Source organism: Lagopus leucura, unplaced genomic scaffold, assembly GCF_019238085.1.
Source record: "Lagopus leucura isolate 7727_CA_CO unplaced genomic scaffold, USGS_WTPT01 Super-Scaffold_100021, whole genome shotgun sequence".
Taxonomy (NCBI): Eukaryota; Metazoa; Chordata; class Aves; order Galliformes; family Phasianidae; genus Lagopus; species Lagopus leucura.
In genome coordinates, this window is record NW_024962274.1 from 9,497,342 (window position 1) to 9,523,737 (window position 26,396).

Genomic DNA, 26,396 nt, shown 5'->3' on the forward strand with positions numbered 1-26,396 from the left:
GCAGATGGATATATGGGTGGGTTACAGATAAGAAAAAAGCCACAAGTACCTGATCCAGTTTCCAGTGGAACTCTGCAGGGCGGAAGGTGTCAGCCTGATCAAAGTCTTTACGCAGCAGAAAGACTAATCGGCAGTTGTGCACGTACAAGGCATAGTGATGTCGGTTCATCTCTGAAAGAGGTGCGGGAAGATTAGTGAGCTGAACTATCGTCAACACTTTTGTTTAGGTTAAAGTGTTTCAAAGCAATACACAGCTAAAAGATAAAAAACCCAACAAATCAAAATTATGTTTTTTCCAATATTGTGCATCATTATGATTCTAGTGAAAGCTATCTAATATCTCCCAGAACTATGCCATATTCATTTTATGGAAGCATTATGTCCAAGTTAATAAACAAGACCCAAATCAATATTCAACTTAACTACTTATAGAGCTTCACCAAATATTTTATGCCTTTCTCCTCAACAGAAAGACTCACCTGTCTTGTCAGAGTTGCAGAGAATAGTCTCCTTCTCTGCTCTTAGTCCTGGGCTAGGTCCATGTTTCATCCACAAAGAGATGGTGAATTGATCAGTTAAATTCTTTGGGACTATTCCATCTGGGATTTTGGCTCCTTGTTTTCCATCAAATTTAAAAATCATGTCATTATTATCCATGAGAAGCCCAGCCGTCCAGTTAGTTGTTGCACTGGGAGATGGTAAGAGATCAATGGCACCTGAGGATGCTCCTGCAAACAGTATGTAATTAATAGCACAATGAGAGACTAATGAAAAGGCTGTACAGATTAATTTACCATGGGCGTGGGGCCTGATTCACATGTTTATATTATTTTCACATCCCAAATGGTCCTGCAAGCTTCACTGTCAAATTACATGCACATTATTTAGTAGCAAGCATGCTAAACCAGTAAAAGCAGTAGGTGAAACATACTGCACAGTGACTACAGAAAACGTCACTTCTCTTAGAAGTTTCTCATTATTTTCTAAAATTCATTAGTGACATTTCTTCAGTTATTTCAAGAAGCGCTAAGACTAAAACAAAGTTCTATACTTCCAACAGGAAGGCTTTACATCCTCTTTGCTGTCTGCACAGAGATATGTAGTACACGGGGGTGATGTATTGCCAAATTCAGTACAGTGGATATGAATGTAGAACAAGTGCCCTGATGTCTAACAGACAGAAATGGATTCTCGTATTGTTGGTATGAATATCATTGCATACAGAATATTCACTGTATAATTAGTATCACTTTAATGCTGGATTGTGTCAGGGTGCAGTAGCTCCATGTATTCTTGCCTAATGATAAATACAGGACTTCAGTGGTACTCAGAACTCAGATTAGCCCCTCTCCAGAATGTAAATCATTAGTAAGTGGTCCCTAGTTAAATGCATTTATTTGTTAGAATTAACTGGGGGGGGGGACCCTTGAGTCTGTCACACATTGTTATTTATTATTGTTGGATGACAAGGTAAAAAAAAACACTTCCTAAAATGCTTTGAGGCACAATACTAATAAGTCCTTGACTTTAAATGATTTGGTTGCAATTTAATCAGTAAAACTGCCCACCCTTTACTGTCAAAAGTAAGTACGCGTCACTGAATTACTGAAAGGCAGAGATGAGCGATCAGTCACATAAAAATAAGTGAATTTTAATGCATGGTCCTCAGCACCTGAATCCTCTGCATTTCTAACTGACTAATTAAGAACTGAGCACAGGATTTATAAACTGGATCCTCAGTTACAGAGAGACAATCTTGCTTTTTACATGGCACAAACGAATACTTGTCTCTGATCATTCAATTCTGCACTCTCTGCAATCACACAATACTTCACTGATGAAAAAAATGCAGGGTTTTCTTCCTTCACTAAGAATTTATTTATTCAACCATAAGATAAAATAAGATCATTTCTAGAAGAAAGCTGTTTTCCATAAATAATTTATTTAACTTGCTTTCATAAGATTACCTGTTATCTCTACAGTAAGGATGGCAACAAAAGCCAAGCATCAAAATGTAAATCTTTCCAAATGCAATTCTGGTATAAAGTCCACTTTCATTTTAACCTTTTTATCAAAGTCCTATTATCAATTTCTACCTTGCCTATACTTCTCTATGAAGAAATGGAAACCTTGGACAAAAAAAATGCTCTTTCATCAGTAAGACTTTCCCCACTTCCTTTACATATACTTTTTACATTCTATTTTTTCAACTGCTTTACATCCCATTCCTTCACAGATATGCTAAGCTAAAACTGGAAGTTCAGCAGTATAGTTAGATTCTGTCCACTAGCTCATACACTGCCTGCAGCTACTACAATGCCATTGTCAAACCTGTGGAAATGTACTGACCATTCTGTTTTTAACCTATTTAGGACTATACATGGTACAGCCAGCCACTGAATTAAAGTTAGACATTGGGGAAAAGTCCAGTTTATTCAGTAGAAAAATAGAAAAACTTGAAATTCAAGGTGCTAGTCCTTAAGTGTTAGCAGGTAAAGTAATGTTAATAAGGAGCTGCTCAGAGTGTTCGTGCCATTTGCAGTACAGGTCTGTAACAGGCATAAAGCGATGTTCTTTTTGCTACCAACATTAAGTTCTTAAAGTCAGCGAAAGCACTTGACTTAAGCTATAATGTATTTATTTTTATTTAGAACACTAACATTTTATGAAATCCAGTTCAGGGTCTGATCTCATAGTTTTGTTCAACCTCTCAATTTTAACATCATGAATGTGATGATGCATACAAATGGTAATGGGCTTTCTCTCTTTTTTTTTTCTTAGGGCCTTAGTTGGACAGAGATATAGGATTAAACTAAGCAATTTTCAGATTGAAAATATTTTGACATTATGTGAATTCTGTTATTCATGTTTACCTCTTTTCTCAGTCTCCACAAGTGTTTCTTAAATACTTTCCCTCAAATGGTTGCCCATAATTTCCTTTATTTTTGTTTGCTTTTGCTCTGGCACAGTACTTAGCAGCAGAGCAGAAAGCTGAGTGAGGAAGACTTAAAACACAGGATAGATTCAATTATGAAATCCTATGGTCTTCTTTTGATGGCCAGTTATAGAGTGAAATCTCAATATACTGTCACAAAAACAGAATTAGTACCAAAGGAAAAAAAAAGTGAAAGATGTAGGATAAGAAAATAGGAAAAAATAAAGAAAGGAAGAGCAGGAGTTGAATAAAAGAAGAAGTAGTGAAGCAGGAAAAAGGCATGAAAAAAAAAGTGAAAATAAATGGAAGTAAATAGGGCACTAGTTAATCATCAGTTCCTTGATTTTTGTTGCTACAATCAAAGATGGACCAGCTGAGCTAAATGCATATATTGCATGCTTACAAGTTAAAAGGATTTGGCACTTTTTCTGTAAAAAGATTGTTATACTGACTGACAGCCATGTTCATACCACATAGTTTCTGCAGAGATTTTTCTGAGTAGGTTTCACGATCACAGCCCTTTCCAATATAGTTGGTCTGCAATTCAATTGTTGTATGTATTGATGAAACTGGGCCATCACACGTTTCCAGATGAATACTGGGAAACAACGGTATGCTGCCAGAACCAGGCTTGTATTCAATACGTTTGTTCCAATCTGGAAAAGTACAACAACAAAAAATTCAAGAGAGATTAAAAAAGGGAAAGGAATTATGTAATTTTAGATGACATACTGCTATCAAATGCCCCTGGCTAAGATAAAAATCATTTCTTTTATTAATATCCTATAAATTTGGTTTTGCCTCACCATCAGGCTCTATTAAGTAATACCACTAAATCACACAAACACAAGTTACATATTCTGACATAAGTGCTAATCGGTCTGGGTCTCCAATGTCCATGCCGATATGACATCCTGCAAGCTAGCTCTACTGAGATGAAGCTGTTGGCTTCACTGAATTTGGTTAGATTTCATAGTTCGAGATAAGAAGAAATATCTCTAAGGACCTGCAAGAGGCATCAGTCTTACTGCACTGTGTCCAAAAGCTAATATAACATGTCTATAGTGCTACCTGTTGTCTTTCAATTTTGTTAGGTATCCATGACTGGAAGTTATACCTCAAAAGACTACTCATGCATTCAGCTAGGTCTGGCCAAGCTCTGCTTGTGCAGATGTTTCACAGCCGACAGAACGTTGAACAATCACCTGCCTTAGGCCACCTGGACATGGTATACATACCACTGTTTCTCAACTGAAGCATTTAATTTTTAAAAACCAATTAACTACAACTTGCTTCAGAGAAATCCTAAACAAGCATCATTAGTTAAAAACATGAATTTTTGGCTATTTCCTGTTCATATTTTTCAGCAAACTGTAGCCAGCCTACTAAAGAACATAAATGACACTGCCACCCTAATACAGAGATGTAAACAGTTAATTATTTTGAAGTCACAAAACTATTCATCTTTGCTACCAGAGTGTACCATCTGTGTACCTGTAAAATTTCCCACCAGAATTACTCTTGCATACACAGTTAAAGTTCCTCTATTTTTAGTCCTAGGTAAAAGAGGAGTCTATAAATGGAAAAAAAAAAAAACCAACACAAAACAACTAGGTCCTGGCAGTCTCTATGAATTCAGTAAGTGAAAAAGTTTGGTGTTTTTCAAGAGACTTAGTTTTCAGAAAGTTTGAAGAAGAGTGCTCTATAAATGCCATAACTAAATCTGGCAGTTCAGGCAAAAACTTTGAAATGCAGAGCAATTGCTAGCCCAGAGTACAGACAAAAAAGATGATATGCTGACAATCTGCATCTGCATTGGGACTCTCAGATTTTCTTTGTGGCTTTTAATACAAATGGTGATGACAAAGCATTTTGCTTCTATGAGGAAGCTGAGACTTCAAAGAACATTCTGTAGACATTAGCACTATTTTTATTACAATTTTTAGGACATCCCTGACTAAAAGACAGCTATGACTACTTTATTGCCTGTGCATATACCAGCTGAGCTACTATTGCAGTACTAATTTACGGGTAGTAATATTCCATATAAAGTGAGATTTGATCTGCACTGTTGCATACATTTCTCTTTACTGTCAACGTAGACAGTTCCCACTGAATTTCAAGAATCATAGTGTATATCATTACAACAACAGATTTATCTTTCTAATCCATTTTTGAAAGTTGAAATTAACATTTCTGCAATCAAATGAGAGCAGAAAATTATTGCAAATACTTAAGGTAAAAATAAAACAGCTTGTTTTGAACATATGCTAATAATGTAAGAATTAACAAGAATTATTACTTTTTCTAATCTCTTATTCACTAGTAAAGCATTATATTCCTCACCAATAAGAAAAATAATAGTCAAATCTATATCTCAGCAGCTTTCAGATTTCAGACACTTTCTTGTTTCTCCATTATAATTAATTAAATGGCTCTCATGCAAAATATTATTGGGAAATGTAACTAAATTACTCACCGTAACTTATCTACATGCAAGTGCACATGCAACTGCAGATACATGAAGAATGCTTCATATAAAATACAATAAATAAAACGCTTCAACTCATATGGAAGAATAATGGTGCTCTATTACTGCTATATGGGCGTCCCTTGAATTGGAAGAGTTGTTTCATTTCCCAGTATTACCTTTCTACTTGTTAAAAATGATGACTTGTGACCAGGAATCGTAAGCCCTGAATGTTCTAAATTACCTGCATTTTTCTCAGCTCTAAATTGTAAAATATCAACTACGCTTGAACTGATGTCTTTGTACCTTGGTCTCCTGCAGCATCACAGATCGATCCAAAATCCTAAGTCTCACTTGAACGTCTTTCACTGATGGAAAGAGGCTTCAGTGTATATTTACAAAGACAGCCAAGGACTACCCCAAACCACACACAAAGCCTTACCAGGCAGGCATGGGGCAATACCTGGGATACCTTAAAGTTAGTAACAGCTTTGCAACTGTCTTATTTATATAGTAACTGTCCCCATGGCATTTCAGTGTCCCAGAGGCACTGAGCTTGAGGCCAGCGTCTTCTGTGTCTGACTACTAGTGAAGTTAGTAGTGTTGAAAAGGGCATAGAGTCAGAACTAGCAAAAAGAACCACTGGCAGTGTGAAGAGGTTTTTTTCTTTGGTTTTTCTTTGGTTTTTTTTTTTTTTTTTTTTTTTTTTTTAAATGAGAAAAAAGGATTTGTGAGAAAGACCCAAATCTTTCATTTAACATCGAATGTGGCAAAGTTGGTCATTTTATTTTCTCCTAAAACTGCATCCTCTATTGGATACATTCAAAAGACCAGCACCTTCCCCTCAGGAATGTTGTGGCAATTTTTCAGTTCCTCTAGAATTGATTCAGAGGAAGAACCTTATGTAACCTAAGTCTGCAAAGACTGAATTTCAGAACAGGTATTTTGAACTGGATCTTAAAATGTGACTCATGTCCATGCTTTTCAAACAGGCAGAAGTATCCCCATCTGAAACAGCAGGTTGTGCTTGATTAACTAAACTCAAACAGTATTGTTTCTCCTTTGGCACAAGCTAATGTACAGCATTACCACATTACAGTACAAATTTAGGGAGGTAAACACTGACTTCCCAGTGTGGGGGGAAGGGGAAAGCCAATGGGAAAAACTTGATTAAAATCAGCCCTGTTTAGCCTGGCAAAAGACAGTCTTCACTTGGATTTTTTTACTCAACAGGCCTTACAGAATTCTCTTGAGAAGGCAAAAATAGGTTACTCTGAAAAAGCAAAGCTTGTGGAACACAGGGAATCCATCTAGCAAGGATCCTTATGAATCTACCTTGGGATTACTTGACTTCTCTACTCCTGATCTTGATGCAAAACTGTATTAATTACTGTTGCTGATGAAGAAACTGGAAGGTAATCCTACACTGAAAGTCAATGTGGGAACAGAATATACTGAGCACAGGACAAGATGACCTTGGTAACTGTTAAAGAAACGTTGCTTTGTGATTATGATACAAAGTACCAGTTCGTGGTCAGGAACTTCTTCAGTAAACTTGTGCACCAGTACTAAAAGAAGGAAACATGGAAAAAGAGCTAATTCTGTTAGGTTAATAGTACACCTGTGAACCACCAGTCTGATATGGCCAGGCAAAAAAAGAGTAAAAGACATAACAAAAAGCCACCACTTATCTGGAACATTCATGTATATTTAACCATAAGACATAAGCAGAATTAGCTGACGAAGTGCAGTTCTAGCTTAAAAATGAGGTTGAAACAGATCTGTCTGCTTTGTCTAAGTATGTCTGGTAGGTAAACAGCAGAACCATGCCAGAACAAGTGCTGAAAAGGAGTATGAACTCACATAACCTGTGAGCCCCACAACTAGAGCTACTCAGCAATTCAATTAATTTTCAAATGTCTAGAAAAGATGAGACTAGGTATTCTACTAAAGACTGTGATTCAATTTAACAGCTCAATGTGAGCATTTCATTATAATTACCCTAGTTTAATGACACATACACAGCAGCTCCAAGATTAGAGTAGCATAAAGTCATAAAGCAATAACTTTCATTTCAAAAAAAATGGGCAAATATCTACAGCTAAAACAACACAAGCATTACAATTTAAACTGCCAGGTGCATGCATGGAATGAGACTGGAAGTCAATTTATATTTACTGAAGAAAACATTTAGTTGTGATGACTTTTTTTGTTGTATTTTTTTATCTTAGTTTTTAAAGTTGTTCCTCAGGACTAGGAAGTTTTCTGATTTTGTTCTGTGAGGTTTCTGTACCTGACCAGCCTCTTTCATGCAAAGTCTACTATAAATAGTATGTGAAGTATGTGTACTCACAAATGTTCTAACATCCCTCTGCTACTAAAAGAGAAGGTCCTGCCCTTCTCTGAACAAAAGATTATATTTCAGCAGGAGAAGCAAGCTGATGTGACCTTCATATGGTCTCTGAATGACTAGCTCACCTGAAAGAGATTATAGGAATGTGCCTTTGGTGGCAGAAAAGCCATAGTTCACCACCTTAATAAACCACACATGCCTTACAAATGGAACACACAATATCTTTATAAAAATTTCTGACAAGTATCAATCTATTAGGTAATTTAATGGAAGTTTCTACTTCCAAAGTACTTTTAAGTAAACACCAAAAACAAAGTGAAATTGAGGATGTTTAAGGAACGTGTTACTCTGCTAAAATACATTGTGCACAAAACTCAGATAATTAGGTACAGCTTTTGTTCTGTTGTCTTTGCTATACATTGACCTCCCCAAGATAGCCACTGGGGACTGACTGGGCTGGGCACTGGTTGGTGTAATGTAACAAATTTCATGGATGGAACAAAAACTGAGAAAACCAAAAACCAACCTAACGCCATCATTCAGTGGCAATAATTAGCAACAGATAAGTTACATAAAACAGAATTGTGAACAAATAAACTCTGAGAGTAAATAAATCAACATTGTGATCAACAGCAATTAAACATATAATATTTATAATCAATTACAAACTAATTTGCTAACAAGCTCTGGTCAGATCTGCTGTTACCTCAACCCTTTGTTGGCCCCATGCTGAGTGACAAAAAAGACAGCTGTGGTTTCATCTGGCAGGCAGCTCAGCACCACGCAGCCATTCACCCGTTCTCCCTCCCCAGAGGAATGGGGGAGAGAATTGGGGAAAAAAAAAAATAGAACATGAGTGTTCAGATTATGACAGCTGTTACAGGAAAACAAACAGAAGGAGAAATGAAAAGAATGCACAAAACTAGTGATAACGCAGTGCAATTGCTCTCCACTAGCTGATCACTGTCCAGCTGAATCCTGAGCAGCCTCCAACCCCCTCCCGCCAACTCCTGTGATCTGGGATGTCCCTTTGGCCACCTTTGGACAGCCGTCCTGGCTGTGTCCCATCACAACATTTTCTACACCACCAACTCCTCTCTGGCAGACAGCACAGGAAACTGGGAAGTTCTTGATGTAATGCAACTACTACTCAGCAACACCTGAAACACTGATGTGCTATCAACGTTATTCTCATCCTAAATCCAAAGCACAGCACCGTATCAGCTACAGAGACTCCATCCTTGCCACAACCAGGACACTTATTCAACCTTTCCCTGTCTGTTTTGGAAAAGCCAGAATCCTCCAACACTTTCTTGAGGCATCCTGTTGTTTGTTTTAGGGGAGGTTTTTGTTTTTTTGTTGTGCCTTCCTTTGTTTGTGCATTTTATGCCATTTTAACTACATTTCATCTGAAATCAGTAAGTTTTAGGAACAACCTGACCTCAATTCTGGCTTGACTTCCAGTAATTGAGCAAAACTTCAAAAATCTCAAAGTATAGATTAGGTTGTTATATTACTCTGCTCTTTATTTATTTATTTATTGTGGCTAAACTCTTCTTCTATGCTTTTCTAGTACATTATTTAGCACATTGTCTTATTTCATTTATTTCTGCTAACCCAACTGTGGGAGAATGATTCCTTCAGTTTCATGGAACTGGTCCTACAAGTAATGAAAGATAATTCACTATTATGGTATTATTAACAGGTTAAATGAACATGATCTAAGTTACAAATTTATGATTCTTATTTCACCTATGACCTGATGCTTTTTATAAAAGTGCTATACATGTATCTATTTCTGTGTTGCTACATGTTTCTTTCTCCTGAACTGATTTAGACAGCTATAGCTTTATAGCAGTCAATATCAATATGACAGTAAAAGTACTGCAGCAAAAACAATCGTTCTGGAAGCAAATCAAAAAATGCACACTGTTACTTGGGTAGTAAGTGCTCACCTGGGCAATCAGCAACTGGTTGAAGTTTAACAAGAGCAAGTGCCACATTCTGTGCCTGGGATAGGGCATCAGGGAAGTAAAAACACTCTTAAATATTTTCCATTCTTAGTCTCCCTCCAGATTTCTTCTCTAAGTGATGGAAATACTATCAGTAGGCTTTTCTTAGTTGATTTCTTTCTATCAGCACTTAGTCTTTACAGATATTGGTTCAAAATGAAAAACACCATCAAATATGTGACTATCTTCACATTTAGAAATAAGTAGGTTTTTAAAAACTGTATCTATAAAACAAATGAAGAAATTTCTGAAAGAATTATGCTGCATCTTTCTTTCAAACAATAATTACTGACCTGATAGTTAAGAACTAATGTCTCACACCCAATTATTTATTTAAGTATCTTATACCCTGCGAAGACAAAATACCATCCACTTGCACCATGTGACAATCAACCCAGAGACTTGCCAGCAAAATGAAGTAGTCACCTTGCTGACAGACAGAAAGATACAATTCCACAGGCAAGGAATAAGCTCAAGCAGAAAATATCTGAACTATCTGATATTTTTGCCCTGCCTATAATAAAGAGCTATCATAAAACTTTATCAGACAGAATAAAGACAGAGTGCATTTGTGCTAGTTTACTACAGAACTACTAAGTCCAAATTCAAGCAAAATGAATACTAGAAAAACACATCCTTCCTTACTAGAGACACTTTAGTCAAGCTGCTTTAAACTACCACATCGTGCTTTTTTTTTGTTGTTGTTTTTTAAGAGGTTGCTTCCAGCTAACAACTTGGCAGCCTGTCACAGTGGTTGGTTTAACATACAGCCTTACTTCTAGGAGGGGAAAAAAAAAAAAAAAAAAAAAGTTGTATGCCTAAAATAGAAGTTTAATTCCAGATTTTCATTAGAATCACAAACCCCACATAATTGAAGATAAACCAAAGTATCCATAAATGAAAATAAAACCAACTTTATTTGTGGTTGTTTGTAAGTGTATGTACTTGGTATGACCACGAATGATCACCAGAAGTATGTTTGATACGTGATCTCTTATATAGCTATGACAATAGTTGGCAATATATCATTACTGATATCTCTTGGCAAAAATTATTCAGTCACTAAAATTCCCTTGGGCAAATGAAAAGTCAGCAACTTTCCAATAGGAATTCTAAGAGAAAATGTGTACCAGTGATTAGACACGACTCCACAAAACTGAAACATTTCCGAAGTGTAGAGACCATATTATTAATATGGTATAAATCAAGAACTTGTGTTATAAAATGTGGAAATACTTAGTAGTGTTATATTTTTAAAAAAATGCTTTTTGAAATATTTGATGGAGGTGGGGGCATCCATGAAAAAATAAAATGTGGTTCTGTTTTAAATGAAGACTGTGAAAATGGAATTATGACATTTCAGATGTACGTCATTGTGAAGTCTTCTACACAAGAGGTGGTCTCAATTTACAAATTAAACACTTTTTTCCCTAAGTGTCATTTCTATATATTCACCTGCAAGTGCAGTAATGAAAATGATTCTTTCCTTCTGGATTATTCTCTTTAAAAATTACAATTTTGAAGGTCAGATTAGTCCTGAGTGAAATCTCCATAATGTGGTTGCATGAATTGTATGATTTTTCCTTAATTCAGCCTTCCTTTTCATCTTAATTCCTTCTACTCTGCATCTTCCCATTTCATCACTAGCTGGGTTTTTCCTCATTTTAGATGGTAGACTGCAGCTTCTTAGAACTGTTTTTCAAAAATAAATTCCTACTGAACTCTCTCAATATGATGACAATAATCAAGATAAACTTTGCCTTTTGTACCCACTGCAGATGGAACAAGCCTTCACTCATGCATTTGTGCATACAGATGAAAGCGGATTCCAAGGAGAAAGACAAGCCAGAATAAATTTTTAACCCTTCAGTATATTTAGACAGACTTAGAAAATATTGTGTATGCATTTGCTTGCTAGCCCAGGGATAGAAGGGGGGTTGGGATATACAAGCTATTAAACCTTACCTTGCCAGCCTGGTTTGCACACTGGTTTGACGTTAACTTTCACTAAGACATCTTCTCTCGCATGTTTTTGTCCACAGTCAAAAGCTGTCACCATTATCTCATACTGATGCTGTTTATCATAGTTTAGCTTCTCAGTGTTTCTGATGTTACCTACAGATTCAATAAAAGATAACATTCAGGAATTTTGGCATATGTGGATTATCACATTCAAGGTAGAGTTCATCAAATCATAAGCTCTTTGGAACACACAGGACGTCCACAGGGATGGGCAGGACTTTATTTCTTTACTGGATGAAGGGAAGTTATTAGACAACTTACAACTTTACTAGTCTTTACTACATATGGGCACGTCTGTAGCAAACACCTGCTCAATATTTTCTGAAGTAAGACTAAGACTATTTAAAGATTAATATTCAAATGCCAAGTATGAGCAGATGCTCATCTTCCACATCTTCCCAGAACACACTGCCTTAATGTGGCAGCTGCACCTTGCTCTCTTGAGATCTAATGCTGAATATAAGTCCAGCCTAAGTATTTTTTCCCCTTAAAGTTACTATCCTTTAAGTGAGAGATATTTAACCCCTTCCCCTGGATTTTAAATGTAAGGTGCAAAATCACCTTCTACATAAGAAAGCTCAGCAGTATTTGACATGACAGAATTGAGCTACCACATGGAAAATAAAACTCAGCAATACCAGAAATTACCTGCTGAACCTAACACACATACGAAGGTGACAAATCACTTGTTTCAGGATCAAAGAAATAACTTTCACAAAGAAATGTCTTTCTCAGAGCACTTCCTGCAAGACTAGGAGATTACTATGTAACTGTATGAACATGTAATTAAAGAGTTAGCATTTTAATTCTGCCCATTTCCACTGAAATGCCCTCACTACTTAAACTAAAATTTGAGACTGTATAGTGTATTTGACATGTCTTCACTTGGTTTTTATACCATCTCTTTGAATGAGAATGCTTACTCTGGATCAAGCTGTTATGGAAGGTCATTTGGATGCCCTGCAGATATTATTGCAATTCATTGATACCCTAAATATGCAATTTTTCTGTTATCTCTGATGCTTTATACTAAGTTATTTTACAATATATGATTAAAAGTAGACACAGATGGTAAACACTATAAACACCAAGCACTATAACACTGTAAACAAAGACTAATGTTTTACCAATAGACTGAGAATTTCTATTTGCATCTCATCCATGAACAGAAAGGCAATCAATAAAAAAGGAAATTTCAATGGGAAAAGTAAGTACTTCTCTACACAATACACAATTAATTTTCTTCAAGCTTTCTTAACGTTGGCCTTTTTTCCTGGAAATACCAAGAGCTATAACAGATTTAAAAACAAAACAGAAAGCTGATTAACTGAACAACAGAAATATGAATATTCTTGTGTGAGGACTTACACATTTGCACTGCTGTTTCTTCAGGGTCAGTTTTGGGTATAGTTTGATACAGACTTCCCTGTTTTATGGGTATCTTTCATCCTATTCTAAAGATCTTATTCACAAGAACAGGAGACAGACTCAACTACTCTACTACTGCAATTCCCATTTGAATTTCATGCTTACTTCCTGTATGTACAGGGAGTATGAACTTTAATCTCCAAACCCTTGCATGACACCAGAGCTAGCAATGCTGCAAACAGCTTCAACATCACAAGATCTCCAGCAGCAAAGAGCCAGCAGACGCTGTATTTGACAGTATGCCAATAGGAGGACTAATATGACTTCTTTTCAGAACATGCACTTTTCTAAGCCAATGTAAAGAAAGCATGATTTAATAAATAAACAAATACACACAAATAAAAACTACATGCAAATAGTTATCTAAAAAGTTTCACTTTTCTGACAATATCAGGATTTTAGAGGTTCTAATACAGATCTCAGTGCTGTAAAGTTGACCTTGCAAGGTTCTGCTCAGGTCTGTTTTCTAAGATAAGTGATCTGACAAAACTTGTACTGATTTCATCTTCATACCGAGCTATCTGAACATTTATTTCTAAGCACTTCCCAGGGATTGGGCAAGCAGCTTCTTCCTCTGTAAAATGGGTATAATGATAAGTAATAGTTACCAAACGTCTTCTCCAAAGTCAGAGTGCAGTTCAGAGTCATAACAGAATTAGTGTCTAAATGTGAATTCTTAGGAATACCAGACTTTCTTCACGTGAAATAATTTAGATCAGGAAGAAATTAAAAGCACTGAGTCAAAGTTGCCAAATGTAAATTAGGAAGCTTTATTTTACTTTCCTTTAGATGCATGACCTACTAAGGTCTATACTGGATGCTGCTTCCTGTGCCAATGTTTATCAGTTTGTACCTCACGCAATTTGGTGATGTGAAGTACACTGTGCATAGCTGCAGTCTGGAGGGTTTTCTCTTCCTTTCTGTAAATGTTTTGCAATGTGCAATATAATTTTTCAATACAACAAAATGTTCCCTGGACCGATACAGATATAAGAAATAAATTTTGCCTAAAAAGGAAATGATCTACCAAAAGGTAAAAGCTGATGACAAAGCATGTTCATCTATCTCGAAGTCTGTTAATGGCTATTCGCACAGGTTTGTGGTCAAAAGAAACATCTCAACATATGAACCAATAGTTGCATTTTTTTTTTTATTTTTTATTTTTTAATTACAAACCCTTTACTTTTGGAGAATTTCTGGGAATTGAAATACCACAGCTGTATTTCTGAAAAGTGGAAAAAAAAAAAGATCACTTCCACAAGACACAATGACATGACTTTCACTAGAATGGAGACCCTAGATTGGTTTTTCACAATGGGCAAAAAAACTATAAACAAAATCCTAATTAGCACAGCATTAACAGACAGTCCCAAGCATCTCATACATCTACTTTAATATATCCCACAGGTAACAAAAATGGGAACAATGCCAAAGAATTTGCATCAGAGAAAGCTTATATCTGCTGGCAAAGAGGCACATTCTGAGCAGTGAAATGTGTTGGAACTAAGCAACATATTTCTGTCACAAAATAAAAGTGCAGCCATCTATTCTCTGTCTCTAATCCCAGTGAGCTTAAGCAATCACCATTATTTTAAAAAATTGCAAATTAGACTGCAATTACTGTTGACTGTGGCAGCAGTGTTCTTTTAGTGAACAAATAGATCAAAGAGTTATTAACTGAATTCATGACCAAGAAACTGCACGTATTATAACCTAACACCAATTAATCTTGGCCTTTAACGTGATTTTTAAGTCAATTTCTGGTTGTCTTTGCTGGAAAGCAGGTCACAAGCACATGGGGACAAATATGTAACCAAAGACACTTGACATTTAATGTGCTTTTGATCCTGCCTCTGACATAAAAGAAGCCGTGATCGCTCAAGAGCCAGCTGCACTGTGAGATAACACCTGAAAAGGCATAAGCAATTGGAATGCCTGCTCCATACAATGCTCATTTTTGTCTGTTACTTAGCCATTAAAAGTCACAAGCCTATTCATGAAGCCACCTAAACAGCTCAACATTTAACCTAAACACAGACATACTCATGACTACATCTTTTATATAGTATATAGAATGCTTGCCTCCAAATGATGGTATTACAAGTGGTCTTTTTCCACCAACGCCATTTACACTGCACTGATGTGCTAACAGATTATTATCTTTTGAAGCTCAGCTGTACATGATGCAAGAGCTGTGCAAATAAAGATGGATCATTTTTGAACTAGAGAAAGGTGGTTTTTTTTTCTCTTTCTCTAATAAAACATCCCAATATGAAAACAACTGCTTAGAGAAAATGTAGCTCCATGCATGCTTTCAATCTCCAAACTGGCAAAAAATCACATAAATCAGAACACTCTGCTGGGTATACAAACAAGGTGTTTGGTTGGGGAAACATGTTCTGTAAGCACAGGAATTTATATTTTCTATTTTTTCACAAGGGTGCACATGCGAATACTGATAACTAAAACCAGTAACATGAAGGATATTTCCTTCAGTACCACAGTATGGTGCACATGTAGAAGAACTTCCCATGGGTCCATCACAGGCCTCTGCCCCAGATACAGAGAAAACAGCACTCCTATTTACAAAATGATGCCAATATGGCACTGCTGAAGCACGTGAAATACAGAATCACTATTTTGTATTGTCTAAAGCAAGCAGAGAACGGGAAGGGAGAATCCTTAGCTCATTTTAAATGCAGCCCAGCCACTTCTCCCAAACTCAGTGACAAAGTCTGTGCTTTTCCCCGGTAAGAACTTGACTAGGAGAAGCAAGAAGCTGACAGGTTGAGAAGCCAATGTCAGAAAGTGCACCATATGGAAAACTTAATATGATTCATTATTTTTTGAGATGTCCATTTAATATTACATTGGAAAACCAAGTAAATTACAAACCCTTGAAAAATGTTACTACTTTCCCAAGGCATATTTTATTCTATACTGCAGAATAGGAGACCAACTTCAGGAAGCGCCACGAATGATTAGAACTGTGAACTACTAAACACAGTCAGTATAGTGTCCATTCTGCATCCAAAGAGTTCAGAAGACTGGGACTAGCTATAAACCTGCAAATAAATTAAGTAGGGCTACATGCTGCATTACTGCTGCACAGGAAACTAGATTTTAGACAACTAAGAGAACAGACTGACTGTCAGAGAAAAGTACTGCACATCTATAAAACCTTTTTTTCATTTCCATGATGCATATTATTGTGGCACTTTCTGACCACATCAAACATAAAAAAGATGTAATTTTCCAATGTTACAGTTTCTTCATTCTCAGAGAACAGTATTAGTTTCTTGAGTTAAAACTCAAAGGGCTGGATTATCAACTGGTATCAATTATTAATTATACACTATCTGCAAAAAATAACACTATCTGTCCCAGAAATTACAGTCAGATCCTTCTCCATACTCACCATTTCTATCGATAGCAAAAGGAACATCTGTTGTGACAATTTCATAATTGCAGATCTGGCTATACTGCGGGGAACAGTCTTCATCTATGGCTTCTACCTGCAGTATGCTGTCATAGATCTTTCCCTCTGTCACGGTGGCCTTATACATACTCTCCTTGAAAGCTGGCGAAAACTCATTAACATCCTTTACTTGGATATGGACAACTGCCCTAAAACACGTAAGAAAAGAAATCAAAGAGAAAATAGTTTAGAATGACTTCAAGTAAGATCATATTATTAGCAGTTTGCTTTCTTAATGTAAAAGGGCTGACAAAAAAATATATAGAAGAACATGTCAACATTTGCTAAAATCAGATATTATTGAATTTCTGTATTTAATTTGCCCAACTTAATACCTTAAGTTTCTGTAGGTAAAAGCACTGTGCCAAAAGTATCAGGGAGAGGAACTCAAAGGGTTCCTTGCTAAAACCGTGCTGCCTTTTAACATGGAGCCCAGCAGAAAGTTGGTGACATTACACCAGTGCAAAATGGGTCAGTAAATGGAAAAAACAAACTAATAAAAAAAAAGCATATTAAATACTTGTTACATAAAAATTGTCAATTTATGGCACTCTTCAATACAAAGTATTTCACCCTCTGCTGATTCTAACTACCTAATTACTTAAGTAGCTATAATATTTGTAACTTGCCTTCTAAAGGAAAGAGTTCTGTCAATATTAAAAAGTGAAATGCTTGGTAGCATTTAAAGAGAAAAATGATGCAACACAAGCTGCATACTGATGTAGGTCTGAGATTCCCCATTAAATCCCAAGGCACTAATTTACTTGCAAATATAAGAACAGGATCCTTGCTGTTGGCACCTCTTATCAAGATAATGACTTCCCCACATTTTCAATATGCACATTATGGTAAGCCTCTGAGGATCAAAAATAAGAGATTTTCTGTACTTAACGTGCTAACTCTCAGTGTACTAAATTGAAACAACTTTGTATCTGGTTGGATAAGCTGGGTAACAAGGAGACAGAAAAGGGAAGGGGTGTTCCAGATCAATGGCAGAACCAGGAATAGGTGTTTGGACTCCAAAAACCTAGCTTAGTGTGTTTACTATACAAACGAAAGAAAGCATAGCAAAGGCCGCTCTGAGTGAGCCACATTTAATGACTATGATTAGACCAAATTTTCCAAGTCTAACACTCAGTAGCTTGTTAGTGATGTGAGTGAAAAATGCTATAAAAACTAATAGTATTGAGGAAAAATTGTTTCTGTAACTTGATAATTATTTGATATTGTAGACTTTTTTTCTAGATATACATTCTTTTTAAACATCCTAAAAGAGTTTGGAATGCTTTATAGAGCTAATGAAAATTTTAATTGCCTGGATGAATAAAAGGAAGACCTATTAATCATTTAAGTGGTTCTTAGCAAAATGAACAGGAGTTATACTTCTATATCTGAGTTAATGACAAATGGTCTGCATGCCTTGCAGGGGGAAAAGGGCACTGCCTTTATTTAAAAGGTACGCAGGAAACTGGCTGCACAGTAAAAAGTACCACCTATTCACCTTGAATACCCTTTCACAACAAGAGGATGTTAATTCCTCTGGGACTTTCTGTCCAAAAGTTGAGATCAGAAATCCACTGTGCAAAGGCAACACTGAAATAGCTTATATATATGCACATACTAAAAAAATGATCAATTTCCCCTTTTCTTACCATTTCAAATGAGATGAACTGAAAGAACACTTAATTACAATTTCTAAGAGCTAGGTTCTATTTCCTGGATGATCTGTTCAGTCAATGTATTTAATATAAAAGCAAAAATGGAAAAGTTAACCAAAACTGAGATACACTTCTCCACTTAAACCGTGATTCTGTTAAAAACTTCAGCTGGAACCAGTGCAGAGTAAGTCAAACTGTCAGAGGCAAAAAAGAAAAAATCTCTAAAAAGAAATAGGAATTAAAAGTGGACAAATCATTGTGACAACTAATCATCTTGGTTTAACTGCTTTCTACATGACTACAGTATAAACATATATATGATATCCTGGTCACCAAATTGGAGAAAAAGGGAAATGATGATGAACCACTTGCTGGATAAGGAATTGACTTTCTGGCTGCACTCAGAAAGTTGTGGCCAACTGCTTAATGTCCAAGGGAAGACTGATGATAAGTGGTATTCCTCAGGGATCAGCATTGGGACTGGCTTTATTTAACATCTTCGTATGCTACATGGACAGTGGGATTGAGTACACCGTCAGCAACTTTGCAGATAACACAAAGCTGAGTGGCACAGTTGACATGCTAAAGGGAAAGGATGCTATCCAGAGAGACCTGGACAGACTTGAGAGGTGGGCCCGTGTAATCTCATCAAATTCAACAAGTTCAAGTACAAAGTTCTGCACTTGAGTTGGGGCAATCCCAAGACAGACACAGGCTGGGTGGAGAATGGCTTAAGAGCAGCCCAGAAGAGAAGGATTGGGAGCACTGGTTGATGAAAAGTTCAACATGAGCCAGCACTGTGCACTTGCAGGCCCAAAGGCCAACCATATTCTGGGTTGCATCCAGAGAAGCATGACCAGCAGGTCAAGGGAAGTGATTCTGCCCTTCTACCCTGCTCTCACAAGACCCCACCTGGAGTACTGTTTCCAGTTCTGGAGACCCCAACACAAGAAGGACATTGAGCTGTTGGAGTAGGTGCAGAGGAAGGCCATGAAGGCCTCCCCTGTGAGAACAGGCTAAGAGAGCCGGGGCCCTTTAGTCTGGAAAAAAGAAGGCTCCAGGGGGACTTTATAGCAGCCTTCTAGTACCTGAAGGGGCGTACAGGAAAGCTGGGAAGGAACTTTCCATAAGAGCAGGTAGCGACAGGACAAGGAAAAATGGTTTTAAACTGGAAGAGGGTAGACTTAGACTAGATATTAGGAAGAAATTCTTTACACTCGCTGGAGTTTCTCACACTGGAACAGGTTGTGAATGCCCCCTCCCTAGAAGCATTCAAGGCCATGCTGGATGTGGCTTTCAGCAACCTGCTCTAGAAGAGGTCTAATTGCCTACAGCGAGGGTTTGGAATTAGATGATCTTAAAGGTTCATTCCATCCCAAACCATTCTATGATTCTATAAAAAGGGTACCGTCAATCTGATTTGCACCATAGAGTAAATGCACAACAAAGCGAATAAATGTTATTTTCACCTACTTGTGAGATTTCTTCCAGTTTACTCCACTTGGTCCTGATCCACAGTCATAGGCTTGAATGATGAACGTGTATTCTTTCTGCAGCTCACAATCAATAGGACTTTTGGCTTGAAGACGACCTTCTCCAGATGTCTTGTTAAGCACAACAGCTTCAAATGGCATTTCTTGTCCGTGAATTTTAAAAGCACATATCTCACCTGTGAGGAATAAGATAAACATAACACAAATATTAAAATACTGTAATATATGTATAACACAAAACAATCATAATCTAATGCATCACAGTACCACTGGAGATGTTAGCACTGATCTGTATTTCACATGCTGTTATGGATGGAGTAATACTGACTCAGGTATAAGATTAACACGTATGTACAAGGGATGGTGGCCATGCATTTGTGGAGAGTGATGGGGTGAGAGCAGCTCTGGTCACGTCCTCTCCTCTTCTGTCACTGCAGAATGTTTCTTAACACTCTAGAAACCATTCCTTAGATATGGCACCAGGTTAAATTCTGAGCTAAGTTAAGATGACAGTGCTTAGTTAAAAGAGAATAGCAGAAAGAAAAGAGAACATTTTAGAGGTGATCTTTTCTAACTGCTGTCACTGCTTCCCGCAGACACTTGAGCTAGCAGGTGGTAGCAGATGTTCAGATTCTTGCAGTTTAGCTACCAACAGTGAAAAAACTAATGATGCAGAACGTAAGCACATTCAAAACATATCTTACATTATTTACACACATATATCATCTTTATCATCTTTGGAACAGAAGTAGTCAAAGGAACACAGGCACACTGCAGTCACCCATGCACACTCACAAACCCATACATGATGCCTTCTGGTCAGCAACTCACTGCCTCCCAACTGTATCCTAACAGAAAACATCCACAGCTTCTCTCAGAGGAATACTATGTAACAAAATAGATGGCAGAGCAAGGACTAAAAAACAGATATGGACACAGAAGCTAAGAACAGCAACAAAGAAGGTAATGCAGATCTCAAAGGGGAAAAAAACAGTTTCCAGTGATTTTTCTTTATATATGTGTGTGTATGTATGTATGTATGTATGTATTACCCTTTATGCTGATGGCAAGGATACGCATGCTGAAGTCATTTTTAGCCACTCCAGATTTCAACTTTAAAAATGGAACATTTATACAAAGACCAATGTGGCTTAAATATTTTTATGACACATTAAACACATGCTCTTTTATGAGCAAGTCAGTCTCAAGACATGCATTATGGATTCAGAGCTGTATCCCAGTCACATAATCTATTTCCATTTATTTCCAATTTATACTTGCAGCCTTTTGGCTATCTTCTTGCCAATCATATCTGAACCAACTGCCAAATTCTAAATTAACTCTGAATCTGTGACCTCTAATACAAGTGTTAACTGACTTCTCTCTTTCTGTTCTAGAATGTTTATTTTTAGAGAAGATGCTAGCCAGTGACTTTATAGAAATGACAGAGTTCATCATTCTAATTACGAAGGGAATGAAAAAATGAAGATTTAGGTGTTTGTATTTTTAGGGGGGATAGGTGTGGAGGTAGAAATTGGGTATGCTTAGGCATATTATGCTTTATGCATATTTATGAATAAAGGTCTTCAGGATATTCCCTCAACTACGATTCTTCCCTTGATTACAATGGGAGCTGGAGCTGAGCTCAGCTACATACACTGACATTTAGGCAGATGAATCCCACTCTTCACCCTTCCTATCAGTGCTGTGAGTGCTTTTACAGTGTCTACATGCAGTTGTTTTACTAATTATGAGGCATAGAGAGAACACACTGTTTACTTGGACATTTGCTCACTCCAGCCCCTCACTCAAATGGCACGAAAGGGCTGTGTGGTATTTCAGGACGGATGGAGGATTTGCTCTATTCCAGGCTCTCTTCAGTTTGTGCTCAATGAACCTGAATACTGGGGCTGTTGAGGAAGGAAGGGATTTTGTCTTGAAAGTCAGTCTCTGGAAAAGACTAAGTCCTTGCATCACCATATAAGCAAGCTTCACAGTGCTTATGATCTGTTCTATAGGAAACAAAGCATAAGAGAAGGTTGAAGTGAAGCAGTTTGTTTAGCCTTGATTACAGGCACCAAACACTGAATTTGCACCTCAATGTTGTTACCATCTCTCTCTCTCTCTCTCTCTCTGAAAATAAATACTATTCTAATTTCCATGCAACTTCAAAGTGAAATGTTCGTCTAAAATGATACTGTGCATTTCAGTTTTTATAAGTGTGGGACGTTTAATGGAAGAATACCACTTCTTGTATTCTGTAACAGTGGCCTCTCAATAAAAATAAGCTATCCTCAGATGCACAATCTGTCAACAGAAATCCTAACTTCAGTGCTTTGCATTTATTATTTTATTGATCCACTGTTTAATTATAAACAGTGCAGCATTTGCAGACATCAAGCCTACATTCTTGAAGAGCAGAAATAGCTCAAGACAGGAAAAAAGCAACCTCTGCCTTTGTCTGAATGTCTATCATTTTTTCCTTTCCAAACATAGAGGGCTGGTGCAAAGCAATTATAGAAGCAGGACAAGTTTAATTAGTTCTCAGCAAGTATTTGGAAGGTTCCAAATCCTGCTTGTATGCTAGATATTCCAGCCTTATTTACAACTCTAATTTTGTCTTCTATGTTCACATTTATTTAAGATAAAATAATGACAGCTGCACAAATATAGGGAGATATTTGTAAATACGAAAAAAAAAAAAGCATATACTTCTGGATTTAGGTTACAGCACTCTATTATTTTCATATAAATAGCACATATTTTTAAGAGCTAGGTAAGAATTTTCAGAGAGAGAGTTCTGCTATTTCTAAAGGAATAAGTTTATTCTAAAATTGTACAGTAATTTTAATGAGTAATATTTTTAATAGAATTGATCAGCTGTAACAAAATTAAATGATATCTGTCTTCACACTGCAAGACACGCACAGATATATGGAATTACTGTTAGACATCACAAATACTTTCTTTAAAATATAACAAGTATTATTTTTTAACTACAAAATGGAGCCACGGGGCTTTAATTTTTAATCCCAGACAGGCCAACCCCAAACCCAGCTGATGCCTGTAAGAACTGTGCCAAGCTTATGTTATTTACCAGGCTCATAGATACATGCAGTTAAGTATTCAACGAGGAGATGGGTCTCTGTCTTACTCAAAGTCTATTTAAGTTGCAGAACAACCACCTTTGGGACACTGACACCACTCACTTTTTGTTTCCTTTGTAGAGGTGCTTTAGAGGGCAAACTGAGACACTGTTTTCCCCACAACAGACAATGCAGAAAAATAATACTACGTTTAACCCTTCATTTTATTTAAATGGGCTTGGGAATAGAAATATATAGGGTTTATTGATCCAAATGGTGGTGGCAGTGAGTTCATGAAACAGGCACAAGATGATGAAACCACATAAAGGTAGACTAACATTCGTGACATGTTATAGCAGTTGAATCCAGAGTGAAAGGAAAGTCCCTCTTCTCCCAGGGCCAGGAGGTACAAACTCCTGGATTTCTGCTGGATTACTAAAGAATCTCCTCACTTTGCTAAGTCGCTTCATGTAAACACACTTTTTTAACTAAATTCTGACAAAACGTTTTCTCTTCATATAATTCAGACGATTATCAATCATTAGCACCATACATTTTTGCATTATTTTGAGAAATCTTGTAGAAATCAGTAGGTTACTAGCAAAGAAATAATAAGTTCCTTTGTAAGAACTATACTAGCTTGAAAATGCTATTGACAGTTCCGTGTTACAGAAATATAACCAACAAATCTTTCCATCATTTAGAAATTACTAATGACAATGTTTCCTATTCAGCTACATTTACACAGGCTTTAATCAACAAAATTGCATTACAAATCATATAAATAAACAAAATGCCCCTTGCTTTCTAAGAAATAAAAAGCAATGTTACAACTTTAATTGCAACACAAAATTATTGCCTTGAACTCAATTTCAAACGTTTCTAAAAATTATATATTTGCTCCCTTACTTTGCCTTTCCCATCAATGTTTGCTTTTAATTCACATTTTATTACATAAAGAATACTGAAGAATGCAGAGATCCCTGACATTTGATCATTATGACCAGTAATTAATAAAATAGAGTTGCATATGAATCAGTAATTACAAAAGTTTTGTTCAACCAGAGTTCCTGGCACATTCTTTCTTGCAGCCTTATGATTGCTTATGGAGTACTCAGTATGTGTAAGTGTACACACACGTATTTGTTCCTCCCATTAACTCCAAAACCACTTGCTGATTTCAGCTAAACATTAAGAAGATTAGTTGCTTCCCATAGACACTAAGTAATCATGCAGCTGCACAATACCGAGAAACTACAGGAATAGTGAAAGGGTGTCAAAGAGGTCACATCTCACTAGATGGCATCCATTCATATCAAAACCCTGTAAAAGCCCAACAACAAGAAAAGCTGCAGTTCTATTTTTCACCTTTTTGACAGCAGTAAATCAAAAATGAGGCACAAACCTCCAGGAAACAAGGCTTCATTAGTTCACTGCCGGCAAAATGACTCATTAACATTCATATCCTCTTCTGATGTTATTACTCTCTAGACTTTTACTACATTTCTATGCACATTTCCCTGAGATGCACATATCAGCATAGCTGATCATATATTTAGAATTAAGGATGCAGCTTTATTGGTTTTATACATCCTGAATAACATGAAATTCAAGAAAAATGTCAGGTGCTGCACTTGGGACAAAGCATTGCTGGACAAGGCACAGCTGTGGAGATGAATAACTGGAGAGCAGCTCAGCAGGAAGGGGCCCAGGCTGCTGGTGGCAGCAGGCTTGGTACAAGCCAACAAGTGTGTCTTTACAGCAGAGGGGCAAAATGCGTTGTGGGGTGCACTAAACACAACGTAGCCAGTCAAAAAAAGTGCTTCTCATGCTATATTTAGTGCTGGTGCAGCCTGACCTTGTGTGCATTTCTGGGCTCCACAGTATAAAAAGGATGGTAAGGCACTTGGAAAGCACCCAGAGGAGAACCGCAAAGCTTATAGCAGGGTTGCAAGGCATGCCCTGTGACATCAACTTGATGTCTGTTTTCTCCAACATGCAGCATGGACGCAGTACATGCACATGATGGTTTTTTCAGTATGTTTGGTTAGGGGGTTGGTGTTTATTTTGTATTTTTAATGCAACTGCCCAGGATAACAACTGTACACAAGTTTCTCTGTTTGAATCCTGCAAATACATCCTGCAGTGCACAGCTGCCAACCTTTAGCGTGTCTCAGTGCCACTGGCAAGGCTTACTGCTTTGACAAGTTTTTTCTATGATAAGCTGTAACTACTGTTTAAATAATTATGGAACACTGAAGATTGGGATTTGAGAGAGAAAAGAGTGGTTGTTTGGAAAAAGGAGGTGAAGTGATGGAGATGTAAAATATCTTCAAGGATAAAAATTATTTAGAAAGGTGGTAAGTACTGTGTATGCTTTTCCAGATCACTGAAGCCAATGCTATTAAACTCCTCATGGAATACTAAAATCCTGGAAGCTATACTGAAATGACAAGCAAAGGGAGGTGCTAATATCCCAATAAACTACAAAAAAATGTTATTTCCTCCTATCTAATTTTACAGGCAGCAAGCTCTGCAAAGCAAGAACATAAATCCACTGTTACCCTTCCTATTCCATTCCTACAATTTGAAATTGGAAAATGGAAGAAGCTGCGCTGTACTTCCAGTGATTCATTGCTGTCATAAGCCCACACCTAACTAACCAGTCTCATTCTGCTGATGCAGGGAGCAATTACTCAGGATAAAAAGATAGTTCTGCGGGTAGCCTACAAGAGCAGCCATCTCTGGCTTTCATCCTGGCTCCATGATAAGCCTCCCAGGGAATTCGCTTAGGTCATGAAGGCACCCAGCAACACGGAAGCTGGAAAAGTTACTCTATTTATTATTTTTTATTTCTTTAACATAGAAGGTTGTTTAAAAAACATTGCTCCGGTTAATAGTGAGACATTTGACTGAAATGCTTTGTTGAAGATCAGACCACCACTGCTTAGAGGCATAATGTGTCACACTGTGCACACAAATCTGGACAAAAGATGCTTACGCTCTAGCTTAAATGACAAAGAATTGATATGTGCTTATTTGAAGTTCACAGTAAACAGTCAGCTGGATCAAAGAAAAACACATAAAAACAAGATGTTTTCACAATTAAAAGTGTTCTTAATTTACTACAGACTATGTAGTTCTTTCAACATTCTCTGAAGCATAGAAACAGAAAATATTGCCACTAATTCCTCTCATCGATCAATACCCACTAAATCAACATTCTATTACAAATATTCACAAACATTTCTTAATCTTTTCTTTCTGAAATCTGCAGGAATAAATAAAGGAAGAAAGCAGGAAGGCTTTTTTTTTTTTGTAAAAAAAAAGGAACAAAAAAAAAAACGAAAGAACACCTGCACTACTGCAATCAGTATATGGAGCTCTGTGCCTACCTGTCAATGAAAGGCTTTTGTTTACTAAATGGTTAATGCTCACAAGTATCCTATGGATTCAGCAGT

General features: G+C 36.9%; 1 protein-coding gene across 1 annotated transcript in view; it reads right to left on the minus strand.

The window, feature by feature from the left end:
• The window catches only part of CLSTN2 (calsyntenin 2), a 183,995-nt gene that overhangs the window by 49,994 nt on the left and 107,605 nt on the right, over nucleotides 1-26,396 (minus strand). The window contains exons 3-8 of the mRNA XM_042878550.1: nucleotides 19,830-20,025; nucleotides 16,639-16,847; nucleotides 11,736-11,885; nucleotides 3,406-3,591; nucleotides 480-728; nucleotides 50-171 (exon numbers count right to left, since the gene is read on the minus strand). Of these exons, the coding sequence (XP_042734484.1) occupies nucleotides 50-171; nucleotides 480-728; nucleotides 3,406-3,591; nucleotides 11,736-11,885; nucleotides 16,639-16,847; nucleotides 19,830-20,025 (1,112 nt within the window). The remainder of the gene's footprint in view (nucleotides 1-49; nucleotides 172-479; nucleotides 729-3,405; nucleotides 3,592-11,735; nucleotides 11,886-16,638; nucleotides 16,848-19,829; nucleotides 20,026-26,396) is intronic.